The sequence below is a fragment of the Prunus mume genome, linkage group LG8 (assembly GCF_029339155.1).
Source record: "Prunus mume cultivar Tortuosa linkage group LG8, ASM2933915v1, whole genome shotgun sequence".
Lineage (NCBI taxonomy): Eukaryota > Viridiplantae > Streptophyta > Magnoliopsida > Rosales > Rosaceae > Prunus > Prunus mume.
In genome coordinates this window covers 14,276,917-14,297,385 of record NC_142705.1, presented here as the reverse complement: position 1 = coordinate 14,297,385, position 20,469 = coordinate 14,276,917, and the positions used below count along the sequence as shown (strand labels likewise).

Sequence of the window (20,469 nt, the reverse complement as noted above, 5' to 3'; positions counted from 1 at the left end):
ATTCTCAATGGAAGATTTTAGGAGATGCTTGGAGAGGCAAGAGCGAGAAAGAAATGAGAGAAACCGTAGAGCAGATGAAATCAATGAGTTGCAAAGACAAGTCGATGAACAAGTTGTCATAGCAGTGGCTTTGCAAGATGAAGAGAACCAAGGTCGCCGCCGTGGTTCACAAGTCGACCGTCGCCGGAATGTGGACAGACATAGACATTCTCGGGGTAAGAATCTTTTGCAAGTAACAAAAAAAAAATAATGGAAATGCAATTAACCTTACAAATAAATTAGAAGTGTAGGAAATATTAAGAAACAATTGGAAATGCAAGAAATATTAACAAAATATTGAACATGCAAGAAATATTAACAAAATATTGAAAATGTAAGAAATATTAACAAAATATTGAAAATGCAATAAATATTATATATATATATATATATATATATTAGGACATTAAACTTAATAAAACGAAAATTACAAAATACTTACCTCGTTACTAAGATTTTCCCCGCTTCTATGGTTGTCCATCGCTTTTGCCAATGCATCTCTCCATTTTCCCAACTCTTTATTGAGAATTTTTCACCTACTAGACAATGTCATTTCCATATGAGTCGACCCCGGAATTTTTTCCCAAAATTCGGCATGAATTTTTTTTCCACATGAAAAAATTTCATCTCATTGTCTGACACGGGACAATGACAAACTTGGAGCCAAGCCTCAGACAAGGAAACATCTTCTATGGATGCTCCACGCCCCTCCGGTTTCGATAGAAGAAGCCATAAATATAAGAACTAAAAATACAATGTGAAACAGAGGAAAATGTTGAGTATAAAGAGTGAATAATAGTAGAAGTAGAAGAAAATGTATGAGGATTGGTGTTGAAAGTGAATGGTATTAATAGGTATTTATAGAAAGAAAAAAAAAATTCAGAATTTTTTAGTATTTTTTTAAAAAAATTCGATTTTTTTTCCATAATTTTATTGCCAAAAAAATGCTAGTCGTTGGATTGGAGGAGGAGAAGCAGATCGGAGCACCTGAGGGCATGACACTTGTCTTCTACTCGTTGGAGGTTGTGCAGGTCGACGCCAAGACGCGAGTTTTAAATTTTTTTTTGCACGCGCTAAAGGTAAAAACTTTAAACCCTCGCGTTGATGCGAGCACATGACTTGACAACACTTGGGCTCAAGCTCGGCCGAATCGCTCGAGGGGCCGACCGTGGGTCCCACTCCCAACTCGGGCTTAGGTTCTTTGTTGGAACGCGTCATTTTTTTCTCCCTCCGACCTTAGGCTCAGCCCTTTGCGGAATTGCTCTAAGGGCTAAGTTTAGGGCAAGGGCTACCACTATTCAAGTGAATAGTGTTAGCCTTACCATTTGTGGTTCCACCCATGAGGGCTAAGTTTAAGGCAAATACTATTCATCGTACTTTATTTCCTATTTTTTTATACTTTAAACCATTAATTTTGATAATATTTTGTAATTAAATTTTCGGATAAGATTTTTGGTTGTCACATGTCCATTATTTTTCAAAAAATATTTTCAGATGAGAATCTCGGTTGCCACGTGCCTTATTCTAGATAAAATTTTCGGATATTCATTAAAAAAAATTATAATCTCAGATTTCATATAAGATTTTCACCCTCTAAAATTGTGCTACGTGTCCCATGTCATATAAGATTTTCATATATTTTTTTAAAAATTATAATCTCAGATTTCAGATAAGATTTTCACCCTCTAAAATTGTGCCACGTGTTCTATGTCAGATAAGATTTTCAGATATTTTTAATAAATTATAATATCAGATTTTAAATAAAATTTTCACCCTCTAAAATTGTGCCACATGTCATCTCTATCTTCTAAATCTCTCTATAAAACTACACCATCAACTCATACCTTTCACACCATCTCTTATCTATTCCTTCATTTCTCAGATTTTACAAAACACATTCTACTCTCAATGTCAAACTTGAGGAGGGTGTTGGAGAGGCAACAGAAAGAAAGGGAAGAAATCTGGCGTAGACGTGCTGAAGAAGATTGAGACACCGTCGTCGTCGTGCCACGAATGTGGACAGACGTAGGGAGTCTCGGGGTAAGAATCTCTTGGAGGATTATTTTATCCTAAATTCGTTATATCATGTTTCTAAGTTTCGAGAGAGATATAGGATGCAGCCACATTTGTTCCAAAAAATCATGCATGATATTTGTAAGATGCTGTTAGGGTTTTGAGTCTTCTTAGGAGCAAAACTTACAATGCTTTGGATGCTTGCTTACGGGGCATTTGTAGAGCAGGTCGATGAGATTGCGCGGATGGGAAAATCAAATATCCTAGAGTGCTTGGTGAGATTCTGTGATGCAGTAGCAAATCTCTACAAGAGGGAGTACCTTCACAAACCTACGGCTAAGGACCTCCGAGGCATCTCTAAATTTCCCTAACTCTTTATTCAGAATTTTCCATCTACTAGCCAAGGTCATTTCAATCCGAGGCAAACCCGATCTTATACAAAATTCTCCATGAATTTTTCTCCACATATGAGCGAACTTCATCTTATTGCCTGTGACAGGGCAATGACTAACTTTCACCCAACAGTCACACAACACAATATCTTCTTGAGTTGTCCATGCGCCTCCGACTTCGACATAAGAGACCATTTGTTTTTTGATACAAATGGAAAGTAGTAGAAAAATGTGAGTGGAAAGTAAAAAATATTGGAAGGAGAAGAGTTTGTATGAAGATTTGGTGTGGAAAGTGAATAAAATTGTTAGGTATTTATAGGGAAAAAATCAAGAATTTTTTGGTATTTTAAAAAAAAAATTCTAAATTTTTTTTTCCTAATTTTTTTAAGCCAAAAAAATGAAGGGCATAGGATTTCTAGAAAAAAAAATCTATTGTTGGGTTTAGGAAGCGCCACGTGGCATTTTCCTATTGGGTTCTCAGGGTTGACGTCACGCGACATCAGTGCCTTCAAGCTTGAGCCCACTCAAGAATTGCCCGTGGGCTTGCCCGGCTGGTGGGACCCAGGCTTGCTGGGCTGATTTTGTTGCGCTAGGGTCCAAACTTGGCGGGGCTCTAAGGAATTGAGCTACTCCCCATAGCCAATTGGTTTTGGCGAACCTCAACTTCCTTCATGATTTCAGAGCGGGTTAGCCCACGTGTGAAAGCCCAACAGCTACACGTGCTTCACGTCACCCAAAATGTGTTGTCCACGACAGCTGAAAATTCGCCACACGTGAAGGCGTGTGAGAATGTGAAGGGGATTATAAGGAGTTGAGCTACTCCCCCTGTTGCTAATTGGTTTTGGGATGTGGAACCTCAACTTCCTTCAATTGGTTTGTGGGAGAGTGAGAGATTATCAATGGTTTCTTAAAAGTCCATTCAAAATTATTTATGTAAAGAGTTCTTAGTAAATATGCAGTTGATGCCTTTCATGGATGATAAAGCGAGGAAGTTGCTTTGCCGATGCAACAGGGAGGAATTTGGGAGGATTGTTTGAAGTGGATAGGATTATTTAGTCCTACAAATTTAGAGAACTGTATTGGATAACGCAAGTGCAAAGGTCTTCTTTTATTATTTTATGTTTCCAGTAAAAAGCCTGTAATCTTTTTGAGTACATCCCCACACCTCAATCCTCACTGAAACCACCAAATCAAACCCAAGCTGCCCCATTCTTTTGGTTGAGTTCTGTAGTTATGGTTTTTCAGTGGCTTTTAGTGTTGTTTGGGCTCTCTCTATTCATTAGACTACTTCCTTTCAGAATGTTGAGGTGCATTTTCTCTCTATTTTTGTTCTCTTTCCGAATTATAGAAATAACTGGTCCATATTGCATATATTACAAATTACAATGGCCTTTCAAAACTTTTATATTCCTAGACAAAAAACTCATGGTCTATTCTAATTTATCAAGAGTTATAGATGAGGTTTTGGATTTGTATTATTAAATTCTTTCATCACACTTGTATTCTGTCCTGTTTACTTAGGAATCGTTTGTGGAGTGGCCTCCAGTGGAAGATCAAGTCCAAGAGAGAGAAAAAGAAAGAGTGCAGCATCAATGAAGGCTGTAGTGATATCCACTCCAGGTGGACCAGAGGTCCTCCAACTACAAGAAGTTGAAGACCCAGAACTCAAAGACAATGAGGTCCTAATAAAAGTTGAGGCCACTGCTCTGAATCGAGCCGATATTCTTCAGAGGAAGGGCATGTACCCACCACCCCCAGGTTCCAGCCCATACCTGGGTCTCGAATGTTCTGGAACCATTGAGGCCGTTGGGAAGCAAGTCTCCCGCTGGCAAGTCGGTGACAAGGTGTGTGCTCTTCTTAGCGGGGAGGGTATGCTGAGAAGGTGGCTGTTCCAGCTGGACAAGTCCTTCTTGCTCCACCTGGTGTTTCTTTGCAGGATGCTGCTAGTTTTCCCGAGGTTTCATGCACTGTTTGGTCGACTGTGTTTATGATGAGTAGGCTATCTGCTGGCGAAACATTTTTGGTTCATGGGGGCTCCAGTGGAATTGGTACATTTGCAATTCAGATGGCTAAATACTGGGGAGCAAAGGTGTTTGTCACAGCAGGAAGTAAGGAAAAGTTGGCTTTTTGCAAGAATCTTGGAGCTGATGTATGCATCAATTACAAGACGGAGGATTTTGTTGTGCGGGTAAAGGAAGAAACGGGTGGCAAGGGTGTTGATGTTATCTTGGATATCATAGGGGCAGAGTACTTTCGGCGGAACCTTGACAGCTTAAGTTTTGATGGGAGGCTTTTTGTTATTGGGACGATGGGTGGTGCTGTTACAGAAATAGACCTTCGCGTTGTGCTTTCGAAGCGCCTTACCATCCAAGCTGCCGGCTTGCGATACAGAAGTCCAGAAAACAAAGCAGCGATTGTTAGGGAGGTGGAAAACAATGTGTGGCCTGCAATTGTGGCTGGCAAGGTGAAACCTGTGGTCTACAAGTATTTTCCATTATCTGAAGCAGCAGAGGCTCACCGGCTCATGGAAAGCAGCAAGCACATTGGAAAGATTCTGCTTCTTCCCTGATGATATGAATGTTAAGTATTTTGAACTCAAATAAACAACATGGTTCAGAGTCTTCAGATCTTGTGAGCAGCTTGGGGTCTATCGTCTAGGATAATGTTTAATTTGCATAGCTTAAGTTGTTTAATACTCTTGTATTATGAGAATTAAATCAAGGTTAACGGATAAATTTGTGAATTCACTTCGTGTCCTCCTTCAGATTCATGCAAAATTGGTTCATCTTAGTCAAAAGAAGACGAAAGAATCAGTTTTATTGTCAAAAATTCATCATGGAATTAAATGGGTCTAAGTTGGGTATTTTTAGGTTTGAAAGGTTTTAATGCGTTCGATTTACTTTTAACATAAGAATAATAAAAATTAGTTACCCAAGTAGCCTGCAGAGAAAAGCTTTCAGCAGTACCATCCATGTTAGGTTTGTTATGTCGTCTCTGTAAATTGAGAATAACTATAATATTAATTTCAATCTGTAGTGAGATCAGCCTAAAATGAAATGATTAAGAGGCAGGAAGATACATTTCTACCATTGTAGCAGCACCAAACAACGTTCTGTACGCCACAAGGATGGTCAAGTTCATCCCATCCTGGGATGCTAGTTTATACAAAATATTCAGAACCGTGTACAATATTTGAACAGCTATCATGACCTATGGACTTCATCTTCTGAGAAGAAATCATCTTGGAAGATATATGGACTTGGGAGAGGAACAGTTTCAACCTTCAACCAGGTTTTAATGACCATGTGTTACTACATCCCTTTTGTAATTGAATTTCTGGTAGTGCGTTGCAATGGTTTTTTTTCTTCTAGGATTTTACAATTATAATGTTTTTTTATTTATTCAGAAAACCAATATAATAACATTATGCAAATTCAATATCATTCTCGGGAACTCTCGTTATCCCAAACAATTATGGGAGCTTTATATTCACTTTTCTCAACACTTGATACATAAACATGGTTCCATAAATACAAAGTAAGAAGTCAACTATGATTATATCTATGAACATGTATCAAGTAAGGATGGTGAAAATACACCTTGAATTAAAGTGATCAACAAAAACATGTCCAAGTAAGAAATCGGAGAACTTAGTAACACAAAAAGTTAGGAATTCGTTGGATCAACTACTAATTTTAAGGTAAGACCCATATATTTTTTGGTTCATTACGTCTAGTAATCGCAGAGAAGTCAGATATTGAAATAGTTTCTATTCTTCTCATACCCATTCCAATAAATAAACATGCCATTAATTATAACTTCTTATCTAATATGTTTAGAGATGATTTTATTTTCATAAAAATATAAGCGGCACGTTCAATGTATAATCCCAATAAATTGCAAACCACAAGCAATTTCCCATTCCTTTATAATGGTCACAAGTATATAAAATACAAATGTATTACATATACAACCCCCCTTTTAACAAACTAAAAAATAAAATAAAAAAAATAGTTGGGGAAACCCCAAAATGAAATACATATGGAGCAAATAAAAGAATTTGACCTGCGTGCTGTCCATAAGACTATCATCTGTGATCACTACAAGAGCCAGCAGCAGTTAAGAAAGATAAAATAAGATAAAAATCACTCTTTAGGCAGCATCTCAATCAATAACGATACTAACCACAACGCTATGTTCATCAAGAGCAAAGTGCTAGACAGAAATCCAGGCACCACCATCACGTACCAGAAAACCCACAATTACCCCCACAGAGAAGAATTGATCAAAATGAATGAATTGTAAGTTAGGAGGCAAATAAACACAGAAAAATCACTCATTCTAACGAATTTCAGCCTCTAGAACAAATCGGCTTTCTTCTTCTGCATGTCTTGCTTCCATTTCGGCAGTCGATAGAATGCATCTTTCATCATCCCAAATATGGTCCGAAACTCCTCATCTGATAGATAAGCCTGAAAAACCAAACAGAGGAAATGTCACTATGATTTCAAAACATATACTGATGAAATGAAAAGATTCACAAAAGATCAACCTCTCTTCTCTTAAAATCAATGCCGGTTACTGGATTTTCCGATTTAGCCCTTAGTTGGTCATAACTGAAAGTACTTTGACTACTTTCACTATCAATCTCATCCTGGACTGTCTCTTGCTTTGGTTCTGAATCATCCCCATTGCTTTCAGATGCAGGTGCTTCACCAGTCTCCTTGACTTCAGGAACTTCCTGAAAACCATCTGTTTCAGAGAAAGCATTTTCACTTTTTGCTTCAGCTGCAAGTACCCAAGTGTAACAAAAGTTATACAGTTTCAGATTCACGAGAACAAAGTCAAAATTGTCAAGAAGCAACAGATCTGAGGTTAGGGCTAGCATCTATCATGCTTAGGACTAATTCCTAGTTTTAAAAAAATTTACTGAAGAGAGAAGGGAAAAGGAGGAGGAGGAGGAGGAGAGAGAAAGGGGGGGGTGGCGCGCGCGAGCAGGATTGGTAAACATCACAAGCATTGATTTTCACTTAGATCAATCGGCGAAAAAAGAGCTTGCACTTTGTTGGTATACAGCCTTTTAAATTATCTAATATAACTCAAAAGTAGGGTTAACTATGTTGTCTAAGCAGAGACGAAATGATTTACAGGTCACTATTGTATGAAGTAGAAAGCAGTGGAGAGATATAAGTCACAATTCCAGATATCTATCAAAATTGAATTTTAAAATAGCATCCCTACCACTAACTTAGACAACCAAAAGAAAGAACAATAACCCTCATTCAAGTTCCTTACAAATGACGTAAATACAGAATAAAACACACCGCCATTCAATCAAAAGGGAAAAAAAGGGGAAAGAGTATGCTTAAAAGAGATGTATAACAACAATGAAACTCACCATGCAGGACTAGTGGCTTTTATTGGGGTCAGGATAAAAGAAATTACAGAAAGAACCATTCTCTAACATGCATAGAATTTTATGTAGGTAATCAGAAGTATTTCTTCTTTCCTTACCAGAAGCACTAGTTTCTGAGGGAGGACTTTGCACAGGAGAGGCATCGGGTGTCAGCCTAGTCTTTTCAGCTTTAAGAACATTTGAAAGCGCAGCAACTGCTGCAGCTCTTTGTGATCCTTGACCCGTTGCAGAAGGCTTGGGAAGAGAAGGTTTGGTTCCAGAGGATGAACTAAATGCAGAAGATAAAGCAGCTAAAGCTTCTGCTCTTTGCCTTGGCCCTCCTTCACTTGATCCATTGGACTTATCCTGGCCCTGTGATTGCATGGAAGTTGAATTATTGAATATGAGGCCTTGGAACACATTCCAAACCATCATCATGTAGCAGACAATTTTATTGAGCATGGATCATAAAAGAATATAAAAACGAAGAGGTGCTGAGAAACAAAAACAATAAAGCAAGACTAGTATTGATTCATGGAAGGAACTACTGGCACAACCAATTTTAATTACCGTATGGGATAATTTTCCGGAGGATGGATTGAATGCAGATGATAAAGCAGCTAAGGCTTCAGCTCTTTGCCTTGGTCCTCCTTGATTCCCACTGGACTTGTCCTGGGTCAGCAACAGGGATCCTTTCTCCGTGAATTACAGAAGGATAATATATGGTAATGCTAAAAAAAATTAAGAAATTTGACAGATTTCTACCCTTAATGTAGTTAAATCATTTCAAACTGTTATAAATAAAACATGATTTCAGTAATCAACTTGTAATTTGAGAAGTTCCAATAGAGTGAGCTGAGCACATGTGATGTGTCTACAAACTCACCACTTCAATTATCATTCCAGAACCCTCAACCCCACCCCCTCCAAATGGGCTGCTCGGGTCCAAAAAAATGAGGAAGAAAACAAAAGGTTGAAGCCTTAGAGTACTCCACTTCCTTATAATACCGCAACTTTATAATACCCAGAGGTATTTAGCATAGTTAACAGAGATTTATTGTTTTTTTTCTTTTAGTTTAATAGATTGGAGAGGTGCTGGTAAGAATATTGAATTATAAGGTGAACCCCTAGAACTGTGTAGCCTATGTTTTTTATTTATTGAAGAACTATGAATGGGGTTACGAGAATCTTTAGACATAATATGGTCCTGGATCCTTTGTATATACTAGACAATTTATTACAAAGCATTTTGCACAAACGTATCAGAGGAGATTACACCGCAACATGTTTGATAATATAGATTGCTTACCTCCACAGCATGGCCAATCCCAAAGAGAATTGACACCTTCTTTTGGAACGAGTTTCCTTGAACCTACAGTTTAGTATACATATTGTAAGGAAAATATATATAGAACACACTAGAATAATCAATCCATAATAAATTACTTTGAACTAAAGCAGTTAATATCCACAGCCTTTTTAAACACATTACCCCAATTTCCTTTACAGTTTACTAATCAAAGTAATTCTTACATCACAAACTAATTTGGACACACTGCCTCTAACACATATAACCAAAATTCTGGCGTCTCAAATGCACTACCAAGAGTTACAGAATTTAATCGCACTTTAGATGATCCCTAACACAATTATTCCACTGAAGAATGAAGTAGATCACCAGTTACCACAATGAGAATTTAATCAACACCACGTTATCCAGAAAAAAGACAAAAGACAAAAAAAGAGCATTGATCGACTAGTATGTTTTTACAAAATTACACTTCTACACTTTTTTCTTTTCTTTGAGAAGATAGACTTCTACATATATACCTCTATATTTATAAGTCATGATATTCTACTATAGATGCTTCAAAGTCACTATACTTTCACCATGAACTCTTTGAATCAACTTCCTGACATTACCGTAATGATCCCTAAAACAATTATCTTCCCATCTAGGCAGTTTATCACTTCCCTCATTACGAGATTTGAACTTTTAATTATCATTTTCTGCATTCTGCGCATGCTTCCAACATTTGATTTGGTTCTAGATCAAAAGACTAGTGTATCTCAACTAACGGCTTAAAATGAAGAGAAAAGGTAAAAATCCTTCCAAATTACAGAAAACATTGTTACATTGAATTTAATGTGTTTCGTTATTCCCTATTTTACACTAAGAATTCCTTAAAATTTATCTATATGGGTATATTGCACACACTGCATAGATCTCAAACTTGCATGCACATGGTGAAATAAATTTTTTTCTTAGTGCTATTGAAAAAAAAAAACCACAATCCTACCACAAAAAAAGAAAAAAGAAAAGAGGATTAATGGCATAATATAACTTCAGGAGTGGGAACACTTCTTGCAGGATATAGAGGGCCCATTGAGTCACTGACTGGCCATGTATATATATATATATATATATAGAGAGAGAGAGAGAGAGAGGGAGAGAGAGAGAGTGTGTTGTTTTAGGACATACAGTGGCTTTTGCATGATCCCATGCAAAGTATATTGTGAAGAAGCGAGGTTCATTTCCTTCAGTAACTTTATATAATGGTACATTATGAGGCAGCCCCTCGAGAGATGCCGCCATCGCTATGTATTTCTGCACAAATCTTTTTATAATGAATGAATAATGTAACAAAAGGAAACATGTGAAAAATGTTAATATTAAGGCATACCTTGCCAATTTCAAAAGCATTTTGCTTTTCTTTCAAGTCTACACATTGACCAACCCAAACAAACACTTCAGCATGCGTGTCAAGTATAAGGATATCCTCTGTCAGCAGATCATCTTGAGTAAAGTTGTAAATTTCTTCCACCTGTTGAATTAAATACAGAAAAAGATCAGAAGCCAGTAAAAAAAAGAAAGAAGGAAATTTCAATTACTCTTCAAAAGGTCATATAACTCACCTGAAACTTTCCTGGGGAATCCACATGGAAACGGGAACAATCAAAATAAACACAGTTAGAACGGAACTAGCTTTACAAACAAATTATCCAACTTAGAGATCATTTTATGTCAAATGTAAATTCAACAAAGAGGAAAGCTTAAAGTAGCATTTTATTATTAGCATAAGTTTCCACCTTTGTTGAATGAGAACGTGAATAGGTGGGGATCTCTGACAATCTCCTGAGAAACTTTATTACTGGTGTAACTTTGTTTCCCTCCTAGAGCAAACCAGAAGGCTGAGCTCTCAGTTCCCTCTTTAGCATGTTTTAAAGTGACTCCTGGCTGTATTAGCAAGGCACATAAGGCTCAAATAGAAAAACAGAGCATCTTTTGGCAAAACAAAAAAAGAAAGAAAAACAGAGCATATAAGGAAACACTGGAAATTCAAGAGAAAAACAGAGCATATAAGGAAACACTGGAAATTCAAGGTCTGTGATCATTCAACGACTATTGAGAAACTGCATTAAGCATACATACAAAATAATGTCAATCCAACGTATAACATCTATCATGTACATTCCTAATCAATTTTACTTAGACGATTATCTTATTCTTGTACCAGTGGAAACAATGTCAGTCCTCAGTATAACATTGTTAATTAAAACCTGACTATAATATATTTACTAAGCCTACTTGGATAACTCTTCTGAATGATGAATCTACAATAATTTCATAGGCAGATAATGTTACATAAGATCCAGAGAGAGTAGAATACTTTATAAGAGTATACCTTCAAAAATTCTGCAAGTTTTGCTAATAATTGTTGCTGCTCAATGGTGCATTGATTTCCATTCCAAGCGAAAATTGAGGAGCCAGATTGCAGAAGGAAACACTCGGTAGAATTCAATGATGCTGCCACCTAAACAAAAATGACATCTATATTACATATATTGACAACAAGCAAAGATTATTCAGAAAGAGCAAAAAGTATAAAGATGATGTCCAGCAGTGAAGTCCACCAACCAAAAATAGCAAAGAAAACATTCTCTCAGAAGCATGCAGTTTCATCTTAACCTTCCTACAACATATAACAATCACAGGAAACACATGCCAACAGAATTAAACTGCAGCCACCTAATCAGCATGTAGATTTTTTTTTTTTTCAAAAACAAAGAATTTTTGGACCATTATTCCACTCCAGCTTCAATATTTTTCTCTCCCTCTTTCTCTCACTTGCCCAATTACAGCATCTTAAATCCATTATGTAAATTCCTCTAGTGACTTCATCCTTAAACCTGAATTAATAAAAAGCTTAATATTTGAATGTTACAAACTTATAATTCATTAACAGTGCAAGATACAAAACCCAAACCTTCTCAAAAAAATAAATTTAAAAAAATAAAAAATAAAAAAATAAAAATAAAAAACCCAAACCCATAATTTAAAATTAACTTGAAAATAGAAATTCATATTCACTTTGTTAAATTATGTCCGATGACCAACCAAGACTAGCTTCCAAAGGGAAACTGAAGAACAGAAAACAATATGCTTAAAGGAAATCAAAAGAAAAAAGTGAAAACAATCCCATTGAATATTTCTCTCAAATAATGCAATATGCACCTCAGAAAATTTTAAAGAAAGCATACTAGTAATCAGATAAATTTTTCTACATTGGAAGTGCAGGGGTAATTTGTAGCCTCTTTTTTTTTCCTGTTTTTCTGGCTTTTATAGTTTTAATATGCACGACATATGTGAAACCCGCTACATTTTGTTGCATTGAGTCCTCCCCACCTAACCAGCAATGAAGTCAGCTAAGCAATGTTATAAAGTAAGTTGCTTATCACTATCTGAAGTCACTCCCCAAAAATTTGTGAAGAATTCTCTAGGTCATTGGAATGTGTACTGTCATGTAGGATAAGTGATTACAACATATAAATTCATTCATACCGCATCAACTTGCACTGTTTTATTGTTATGAACGGAAGTTCCAGATAACCGAAAGAGTGCAACACAATCCTCTGTATAAGTCTCATCCGTCAAACCTTTCTCCTCAACATGTTTTTTGTAAGCAGAGCTCAAGCCACCCTGAAGTGGAAGTCAATCAAATTAAAAGGATATTAACAAACCATTTTGGTATGAATATAGATTCCTAATATGAAAGAGAAGTTTTTTCACAAGACCAAACAGTATACCTTCAGGACCACCATAGGCTGAAAGAGTGCTACTAACTGTGGTGGCTCTTTTCCTTGAAATATGTGACCCTACAAGAAGCCCCTGTTATATGCAAGTCCAAAAGACATATTTTCCAACATGACTACAGATAATATGATACCTGAACTGGTCTTCCCTTCAGTGAGTTGGACATCGTGTTAGCCAAATGAGAAGCAATTTTCTGGTCCTCCTGAAATGGGTTATATAACAAAAATTCTTTAGCAGTAATGCTAAGGTTTCTCAATGGAGCACAGAAAAAAATGTAGAACGCCACTTTCACAACAAAAGGAAAATTAAGATGAAAAAATGAAAAATAATTGGACTGGAAACAAGGACATGACTAGTCCTATTTATGGTCAAAACTAGTGTTTGACCATGAATAGCTTGACAAAAGAGGAGAACAAACACAGAGCCTAGACCAAGAATCCCAACATTGCTGTACTAAATCTTTCACGATGGTGAAATCCCTTCCAGAATATACAAACCACTCTTAAACAAGAATATCAACCTTGCTTTACTAAATCTTTCAGGATAGTGAATTACCTCAATACTATCCTTTCCAAACCAACAGCACAAAAAGTAATCTTCTTTTCTATCACCAGAGTGGTACGTGTAAAGAATGATGTAGCAATCTCCACTATAAAATTTACCAATATCCTCCTTAGGCAAAGGAGTTTTGGCACCACCATTGATAAACCATACCTGAAAAAACCAAACATCCAATATTCCAAAATATCAACAAAGAAACCTAATTAAATAAGTTTTTACTAGAGGCATGAAAAATATACTAGACCTCCATCTTTCCACCTCCTTCAAGCAAAGGTGGGACCTCCTCAGTTACAGGAGCACTTTTTGCAATGCCCTTTAGACCAACACCTTGTTGCTTCAGCAAAGCTAGCAGACCATAAATATACAATAGTAAATAAAGCTAACCAGAAAGTATTATTATGTACTTTACAAATGAGTTCATAATTACCTGCTACTTTTCCTCTTCCCTCCTCAGCACCTGAAGTTGCTGATCCTGATGGCCAAGAATCGAAGTTGGACTTGAATGAATGTGTCTCATAACCTTGAATAACCCGGGTTATTCGTGTTGATTTTGGTCTGTTCTGACTAGCAAGAAATTCCTAGGAAAAAATTCAGAGTTATATTTACATGTATCACTGTAAAGGCATATGCTCACCAGCATGAAGAAACAGATGCATGTCACTACCTCAGCTGTTTGGCTAACAGCTTTTCTGTCCTCCACTTGTGTCACCCGGCCAACCCAAACAAATACCTCAGAACCACAGTCCAGTAAGTAGCATTTGTTGTTTTCAAGCAAGGATTTGGACAGTTCACCTTCTACGGCCTTCACTTCACCACCAGTTATGCTTCAAAAACCAGTTATTACAAGTTAGAACTTTATGAGGATAATACCAATGTTTAACATATTGGCACAGAGGGAGTGAGAGTGAGTGAGCTTTGGGACAGAGTAAAGTTCTGGGCAGCTCTTTGGGCATCTGTTACAAAAGATTTTAAAGACTACTCTTACTCCACAATTATGAGGGATATGGCAGCTGTGGTTAAATAAGGGCTTTGGTGTGTGTTGTTTTTGGTTGTTTGGGGTTTGCTTTTCCCTGTTAGTTTGGGAGGCGTTGGTGCTGTTTCTTTTTGTTTTTGTGTTGTTTGGTTGGCTTGTGGATGCCTTATCCGCTTCTGTGTTTTTGCCTTTGCTTCAATAAATTTCGTTTCTTCTCAACAACAAAAAAACATATTGGCTGATATCTTTGTTTTTCAGCACACCGAAACTTGGCGGAAAGCAAACCCTTCCACATTTTCCCCAAAATTAGGTAACATAACATTGAAATTTTTGTTTTTGACTGTCAGTGGAAACTGAGGTTTCTTTACCTTAAACTTCAGTTTCCTCAATATATACCGACATTTCCACTAGAACTTCCTTCAAGTGATAATTATATGCACTTAGGTAATAATAATAATAATACAACTATATGAATTCTTGGTCCAGTCAACATCTCAGGCTCTCTCTGAAAAGGAACCGACTAGAGTTTTGACAAGTGTTAACAACAACATGGGGAAGGGGGAAAGAGGGTTAAAGAGAGATCCTTCTCTCTAGAATCCAGCACCATCTCCCCACCCAACCCTTTCCAGCCTCCATGCTGATGAATCTTGAGCCACAGCTTCTCATAGTGCACCATTCCATACAACAAACTCTCTTCCAACTGCTAACCTCCTTCCACCTCAGTCCTTATTTCCCAAACGCTTCACCTTCCAGATGTTCCCTCTACTACCCATTATTCCCCTTCCCAAAAGAATCAATATGAGGCTCTTGCAGAAACAATTAGATATTATGTGAAGCATGAGGACTTATAGCAAGATTGGGTCCAGAAACAAGTGTGAGGGAAAATTAAGATAATCTCACTGTTTTGAGTTTGTAGATCAGAATATACTTCCTATGCACACCTACCACATGCAAATGCAAACACATCCAAAGGGCACACTTCACAGACATGTGAAAGTGCACTCTGTGTGTATGTGTGTGTGTGTGTGTGAGAGAGAGAGAGAGAGAGAGAGATAATTTACCATTTACTAAAGAATCGACACTTTAGACAAAGAAAGTAACGGAATATGAGAATACCTATAAAGTATAGGAGGAGTGGCCTCTGGAACCACATCATCTTCAGTGGTTACCTTCTTTCCAATCGGAGCAAAACCACCCATTAGGACCCAGAACTCACCAGAGTCGGACTCTGTATCTAGCTTCCCATCATCTGGCATGGTGAACATAATTTTCAACAAATGAAATAAGTAACTGGTGAGAATGGGCAGCACAGATAGTAAACATGTAAGGTAATAATTCTGGTTGGATAAAGCAGGCTTTTCCAATACCAGAGGAAAAGGCAACACAGTGAGAGTTGTGTGGGATTGTATATATACAGAGATATACCGTATATGCACTTACCAACTATTGCAACATCACAGGTCCCATGATGATACTTTTCCTTCAAAAATTGGATTACTTCCAAAGCCTTCGCCCTTTCCTGGATATTGGAATTTGCTCCATTGAACTGAAAGACCTTATTCTGAGTGTCCAGGATGAACACATCATCATGATTCAGTGAAGAACGCGCGAAAGGAACCTACAGAATTAAAATGCAAGGTGAATTCACTTTAACCTCCAGCAGAATTACATCGAAGAAACTTAATTGACCTCTAAACTCGCATGTAAGCAGAACAGGATACCTGCTTCATTCTAACAACTCGTTTTCCTTTGCAAACATACAATCGAGTTTCAAATTCTTCTTCCTCAACCTTTGTAAATCCAGATGCAATACCCCCCTCCAATGGTATAATGCAAGGTTTGAAGTATGACAAAAATTTGTCAGATTCATGGCCTTGAATTTCTCTATGTTGCACTGCACGTCCTCCAAGAACTGCATCTAGTTCAACAGCTTTAATAGCTGCTGTCCCAGCTTCATCCTACAGTAAGAAGTCACGACATAAAGCAACCATATTTTCAAGTTAGCTCTTTCTCCTATATATAATATACCAAAAATTCGAGGCATGTTCAAGCTTTATGCATGTGTGCATCACACACAAACACACAGAAACGCACCTGACTTGTATCTTTCCCAATCCAGAAGTGTATGTCATAGAGATAAGCACCTCCTTTGTTTTGTGATGTCTACAAAATGACAGATAAGCGAGTGAAAACATATGAATGAAAAAAGCCTCCTTGAAGGAAATCTAAAGTTTGGTCTGTCCTTTACCCATTCCTTGTCTTCCCCTTCCCCCCTCCTTACCCTCCTTCCCCTTTCTTAAGGTGGAACATGCAAAAAATGGCAATGGATAAAAGTATTGGTAGAGAGCAAAAATGTGCACCATACTTTTATTAAACCTTTTAAACCCCAGAGCAGAAGCTGATATCATAATTTTCACTCGAGTAAATTGGGAGAACAACAAAAATGCTATTCAATCATGATATCAACTTATCATTCACCCCAAGACAAATTGAACTCGTGCATTTCCCAAAATAAAAATGTTACACTGACAAATTTAGTTTTTATTTCAGCATTCTTGCAAGAAAAAATAAAACATAAATAGTGGCATTGAAAATAATTAAAGAGTGAAAATTTGAAGACAAACCTGCAAGACTATATAAGAATCCCCCATATAGAATTTTCCATGTTCAGATTTTGGCAAAGGAGCTGGCTGGAAATTCTCAATTCGCCAAATTTCAGTTCCTCTATTATATGTTAAGTTTGAGAACCTCAAATAACACGTTTAAGATATTTAAAATTATATATTCCCAAAACTGACACCAAGTACAACCTACTTTAACTTTTTGTCTATAAGAACAAAACCTTGACTCAACTATATGGGATCAGCTACATGAAACTTGGCCTCAATTCCATTATATTTTAGGTCATATTTCATTTTAAGCCACTTTCACTTTTCTGTTGTGGAAGTAAAATAGTAAGATGTTTGTTCGTCTCATTTGTTATAGTGTTTAGAAAGTACTGTCTCCCAGACTCATTTTTATTGAGTCACCATCTATGATAAAAGGATACACTCTTTGACCTGCTCCCTGAAACGCTGGATCCAAAGCTTTTGCAGAGCTAGACATTGCCTGAAATCCTTTGTAAGAATGTTACTTTCAAGAAAGGCTGAATTTCTTTGAATTCCGTATCTAGAAATTCCAAAAGAGTTCACTGCAGGGGAAAAAAAAACAAAAAACAATGAAAAATAAAAATAATAACTAAAGGTGCAAGGTCTGAGACTTAGGAGCTTCCAAAATTAAACTACTAAGTTTCCTGATTTTTCAAGAATAGTATAAAGATCAGCATTGATGCTCAAATCAAAAGTTCAATAGAGATGCTTCAATAATTCTTCTCACTAGTACAAATATCAGCATTGAGACTCAAAGCAGAACTTCAATGGAGAAGCACCAATAAATCTCAGCTCTATGAGAATATCATATGTTTAAATTGCCAGCACTCACCACATCTCACCTCACTATATATCTCATAATGCTAAACTAACGACTTGTTTTTGTATACAAAGAACTTCACATCAGACTAGCACAAGTGCTTGCTAGAAGAGAGAATGAAGGTCAAGTGCTGCACTGTATTTGGAATTCGGTTGTCTAACTTGATCAGTACGTCTCAGTCCTTTTATATCAAGGTCTAGCTTATGTTTTGCCCATTGAACCTTGGATCTGATTTTCAAGATACTTCACTTGAGATATTCAGCTATGGAAGAGGAAATCAAGTTGGACTTTGGAACATTTTATAGCCTCCCCTTCCCTGACTGATTTCTCAAGTGAGATATTTCCAAAGACATTTCCTGATAACATTAGTTTCATGGACTCCCCTTCCTTGGACTATTTCTCAATTAAAATATTTCAAAAGGCATTTCCCAATCGCATTAGTATCACAGGTTTCTCTTCCAGAGGCATTTCCCGATCACATTAGGTCGTATCTGACTCTCATAAGCGAATCATTGCTTACATCTCTTGCTTCTCATATAGCTGGAATTTGTTCCACATATGCTTTCAAAATACTTAGAACACCTCTGCTCATTTTACGCAAGACCTTCCTCTTCAAAATTTGTCCCTAGTAACTTCTTTTAATGGATAACCTTCCATTCATAGCGATACAAATACCTAAATTCCACTCTGTTTGCTGCCTTGACCATATTTCTCGAAATATGTCCCCTTTTTTCACCATTCTTCTTTTCATAGTACTTCAGCCACAGATCATGCTGTCCTCAGATTTCCCCATCTTTCAATCTACTCATTGGTGCCACAAGTGGAGCCCCGAATTAACCTAAAAATACTCCTTGAAATTACTATTTATTAATTACTATATAGACGTTACTATCTTTGTATAATAATGAAACTAGTTTTGACGTGTAAGTGCAGTCCTTCCTATGAAGTTCACACTTAGATGATCATGAATTAATTTTATATACTCCTATGGGAAAGGTTTCTAGATGACAAGTTTCGCCTCAAAGTTGGTCCTATCATTCTAATATAAGTTTATGTTGATTACAATATATTTTCTATCTGTTTTGCCCATACAACTTGGAGCACAAACCTATTCAAACCATTGGCTTCAAGTACACACAAATACTGAAGAATCATTGGTAAATTCTCAGCCAACAACGGTAATCTAATCCAACTCAGCTCCTCTTCTTGTTTATCTAAATAACAAAAATTTGATATTTTCAAATAGGGTGTATATAATCCATCCATGAAACATCGGCTAGTTGTATAGCTGCCATATAAATAAGTTTGAAACCTTGTATCTAATTACTGAAACCACTAATGAGAAGAATCCTCAATCTTGTCTGGATCATACCATTCCTGAATCCGACTCAACAAGAACACACAGAAAATAGCTTCCCAGATTTGAAAGTCCTTCCAGTATTCCAACAAGTAAAAAAGTTCCCAATAACTAAAATGTAACTTGTGATCAACATGACAACAGTAATGGCAATAGGACTGCCAACTAAATTAGTATCAAATCCATATTAACATTTTTTGGCAGATATACTACATAAAACTGATCAGGAACGTGCCTGATTACACAATGGCAAAATGGAGTGAGATTAAAGTAAAGTTTTACCAGATGAAAGAATCCAGATAATGTTTCATCAAAAATCATTGACAATAGTTTACGTACTGAGCTAATCATTAAGATCTTCTAGTCAATCACTTACTCAATCATCTCAATTCAACCGATTCAAGCTCTTGACGAATTCAAATCAAGAAAAATTCATGAAAAGAAAAGGTGAGATCAAACAATACCAACAAGCACAGATGATCGAACAAGGAACAAGCAATCAAGAGGGAGAAAAACTAACATGGTCCATCAGATCAAATGTTCACAACACATACATAAACAAACGAAAACAATCAGAACCCATTAAATTTAATACAAAATAATAAAGACCCAGATAACAAAAAATGAAAATTGCAAACAAAATAAGCATGAGAGCAGAACTGGAAGAATTGTGAAAAACATAGAGATCTAGATAACATACAGCAAAATTGGTATTGATAGAGCTGAAAAGAGTATGAAAACAGAGGAAGTGATCGATCAGAGAGAGAATTGACGTACCTGAAATGGGATCTCTGTGTGTAATTTAATGATGGCGGGTGGTGGGGTGAGAGAGAGAGGGGGAGAGAGAGATGGGAAATGGGTATGGGAAGGACGAGCTACCAGAGCTGGCAATAAAGAGAGAGTTGGAAAGAAAAGTGAATTATTGTGCTGCGTGTGTGCGCTTCTCTCTCTAACTTTTGTAAAGCCTTTTGAGATTTGTAATTCAGAGAGAGAGAGAGAGAGAGAGAGAAAGAGAAAAAGAGACAGCTGAGTTTCAGACAGAAAGAAAGAAGGTATGGAAATAATATGAATAATGAATTATGAAGAAGATGATGATGACGACGACGAAGACCAACCGAACGAAACGAAACGAAACCGAAACGGAATGACAGGGAGATAGAGGGTGAGTTTGGTTTT

General features: G+C 36.8%; 1 protein-coding gene and 1 pseudogene across 4 annotated transcripts; one reads left to right on the top strand and one right to left on the bottom strand.

The window, feature by feature from the left end:
• Positions 1-5,192, top strand: LOC103322028 (uncharacterized; annotated as a pseudogene). Its single transcript, XR_016122791.1, has 2 exons — positions 1-215; positions 3,966-5,192. The product of XR_016122791.1 is annotated as an uncharacterized LOC103322028 (transcript).
• A 1,149-nt stretch (positions 5,193-6,341) lies between these two features.
• On the bottom strand, positions 6,342-20,469 carry VLN2 (villin 2). 3 transcript variants are annotated; one of them, XM_008223890.2, is made up of 24 exons: positions 20,071-20,469; positions 17,518-17,658; positions 17,093-17,192; positions 16,563-16,631; positions 16,190-16,426; positions 15,909-16,086; positions 15,585-15,717; positions 14,160-14,319; positions 13,923-14,073; positions 13,740-13,840; positions 13,490-13,648; positions 13,068-13,136; positions 12,928-12,996; positions 12,683-12,820; positions 11,526-11,654; positions 10,930-11,077; positions 10,756-10,766; positions 10,524-10,664; positions 10,322-10,447; positions 9,149-9,211; positions 8,410-8,511; positions 7,959-8,211; positions 6,997-7,232; positions 6,342-6,916 (listed from the first exon to the last, which is right to left on the bottom strand). In XM_008223890.2, exons 2-24 carry the CDS (start codon positions 17,571-17,573, stop codon positions 6,803-6,805), a joined length of 2,943 nt encoding a protein of 980 aa, XP_008222112.2. In that variant the 5' UTR covers positions 17,574-17,658; positions 20,071-20,469; the 3' UTR covers positions 6,342-6,802. The 3 variants fall into 3 exon arrangements, with proteins under 3 accessions (XP_008222112.2, XP_008222114.2, XP_088899177.1); XM_008223892.2 differs by having other exon boundaries at positions 6,997-7,196; XM_089043051.1 differs by lacking the exon at positions 20,071-20,469 and adding an exon at positions 19,994-20,066.

Coding starts and splice junctions, on each gene's coding strand:
- VLN2 (XM_008223890.2), bottom strand. CDS start 17,573: ATGTCTAGCTCTGCAAAAGCTTTGGATCCAGCGTTTCAGGGAGCAGGT. Junction 16,632..17,092: donor ATTCTTATATAGTCTTGCAG/GTTTGTCTTCAA, acceptor GTCATTTTGTAG/ACATCACAAAACAAAGGAGG. Junction 10,448..10,523: donor ATGCTTTTGAAATTGGCAAG/GTATGCCTTAAT, acceptor AGATTTGTGCAG/AAATACATAGCGATGGCGGC.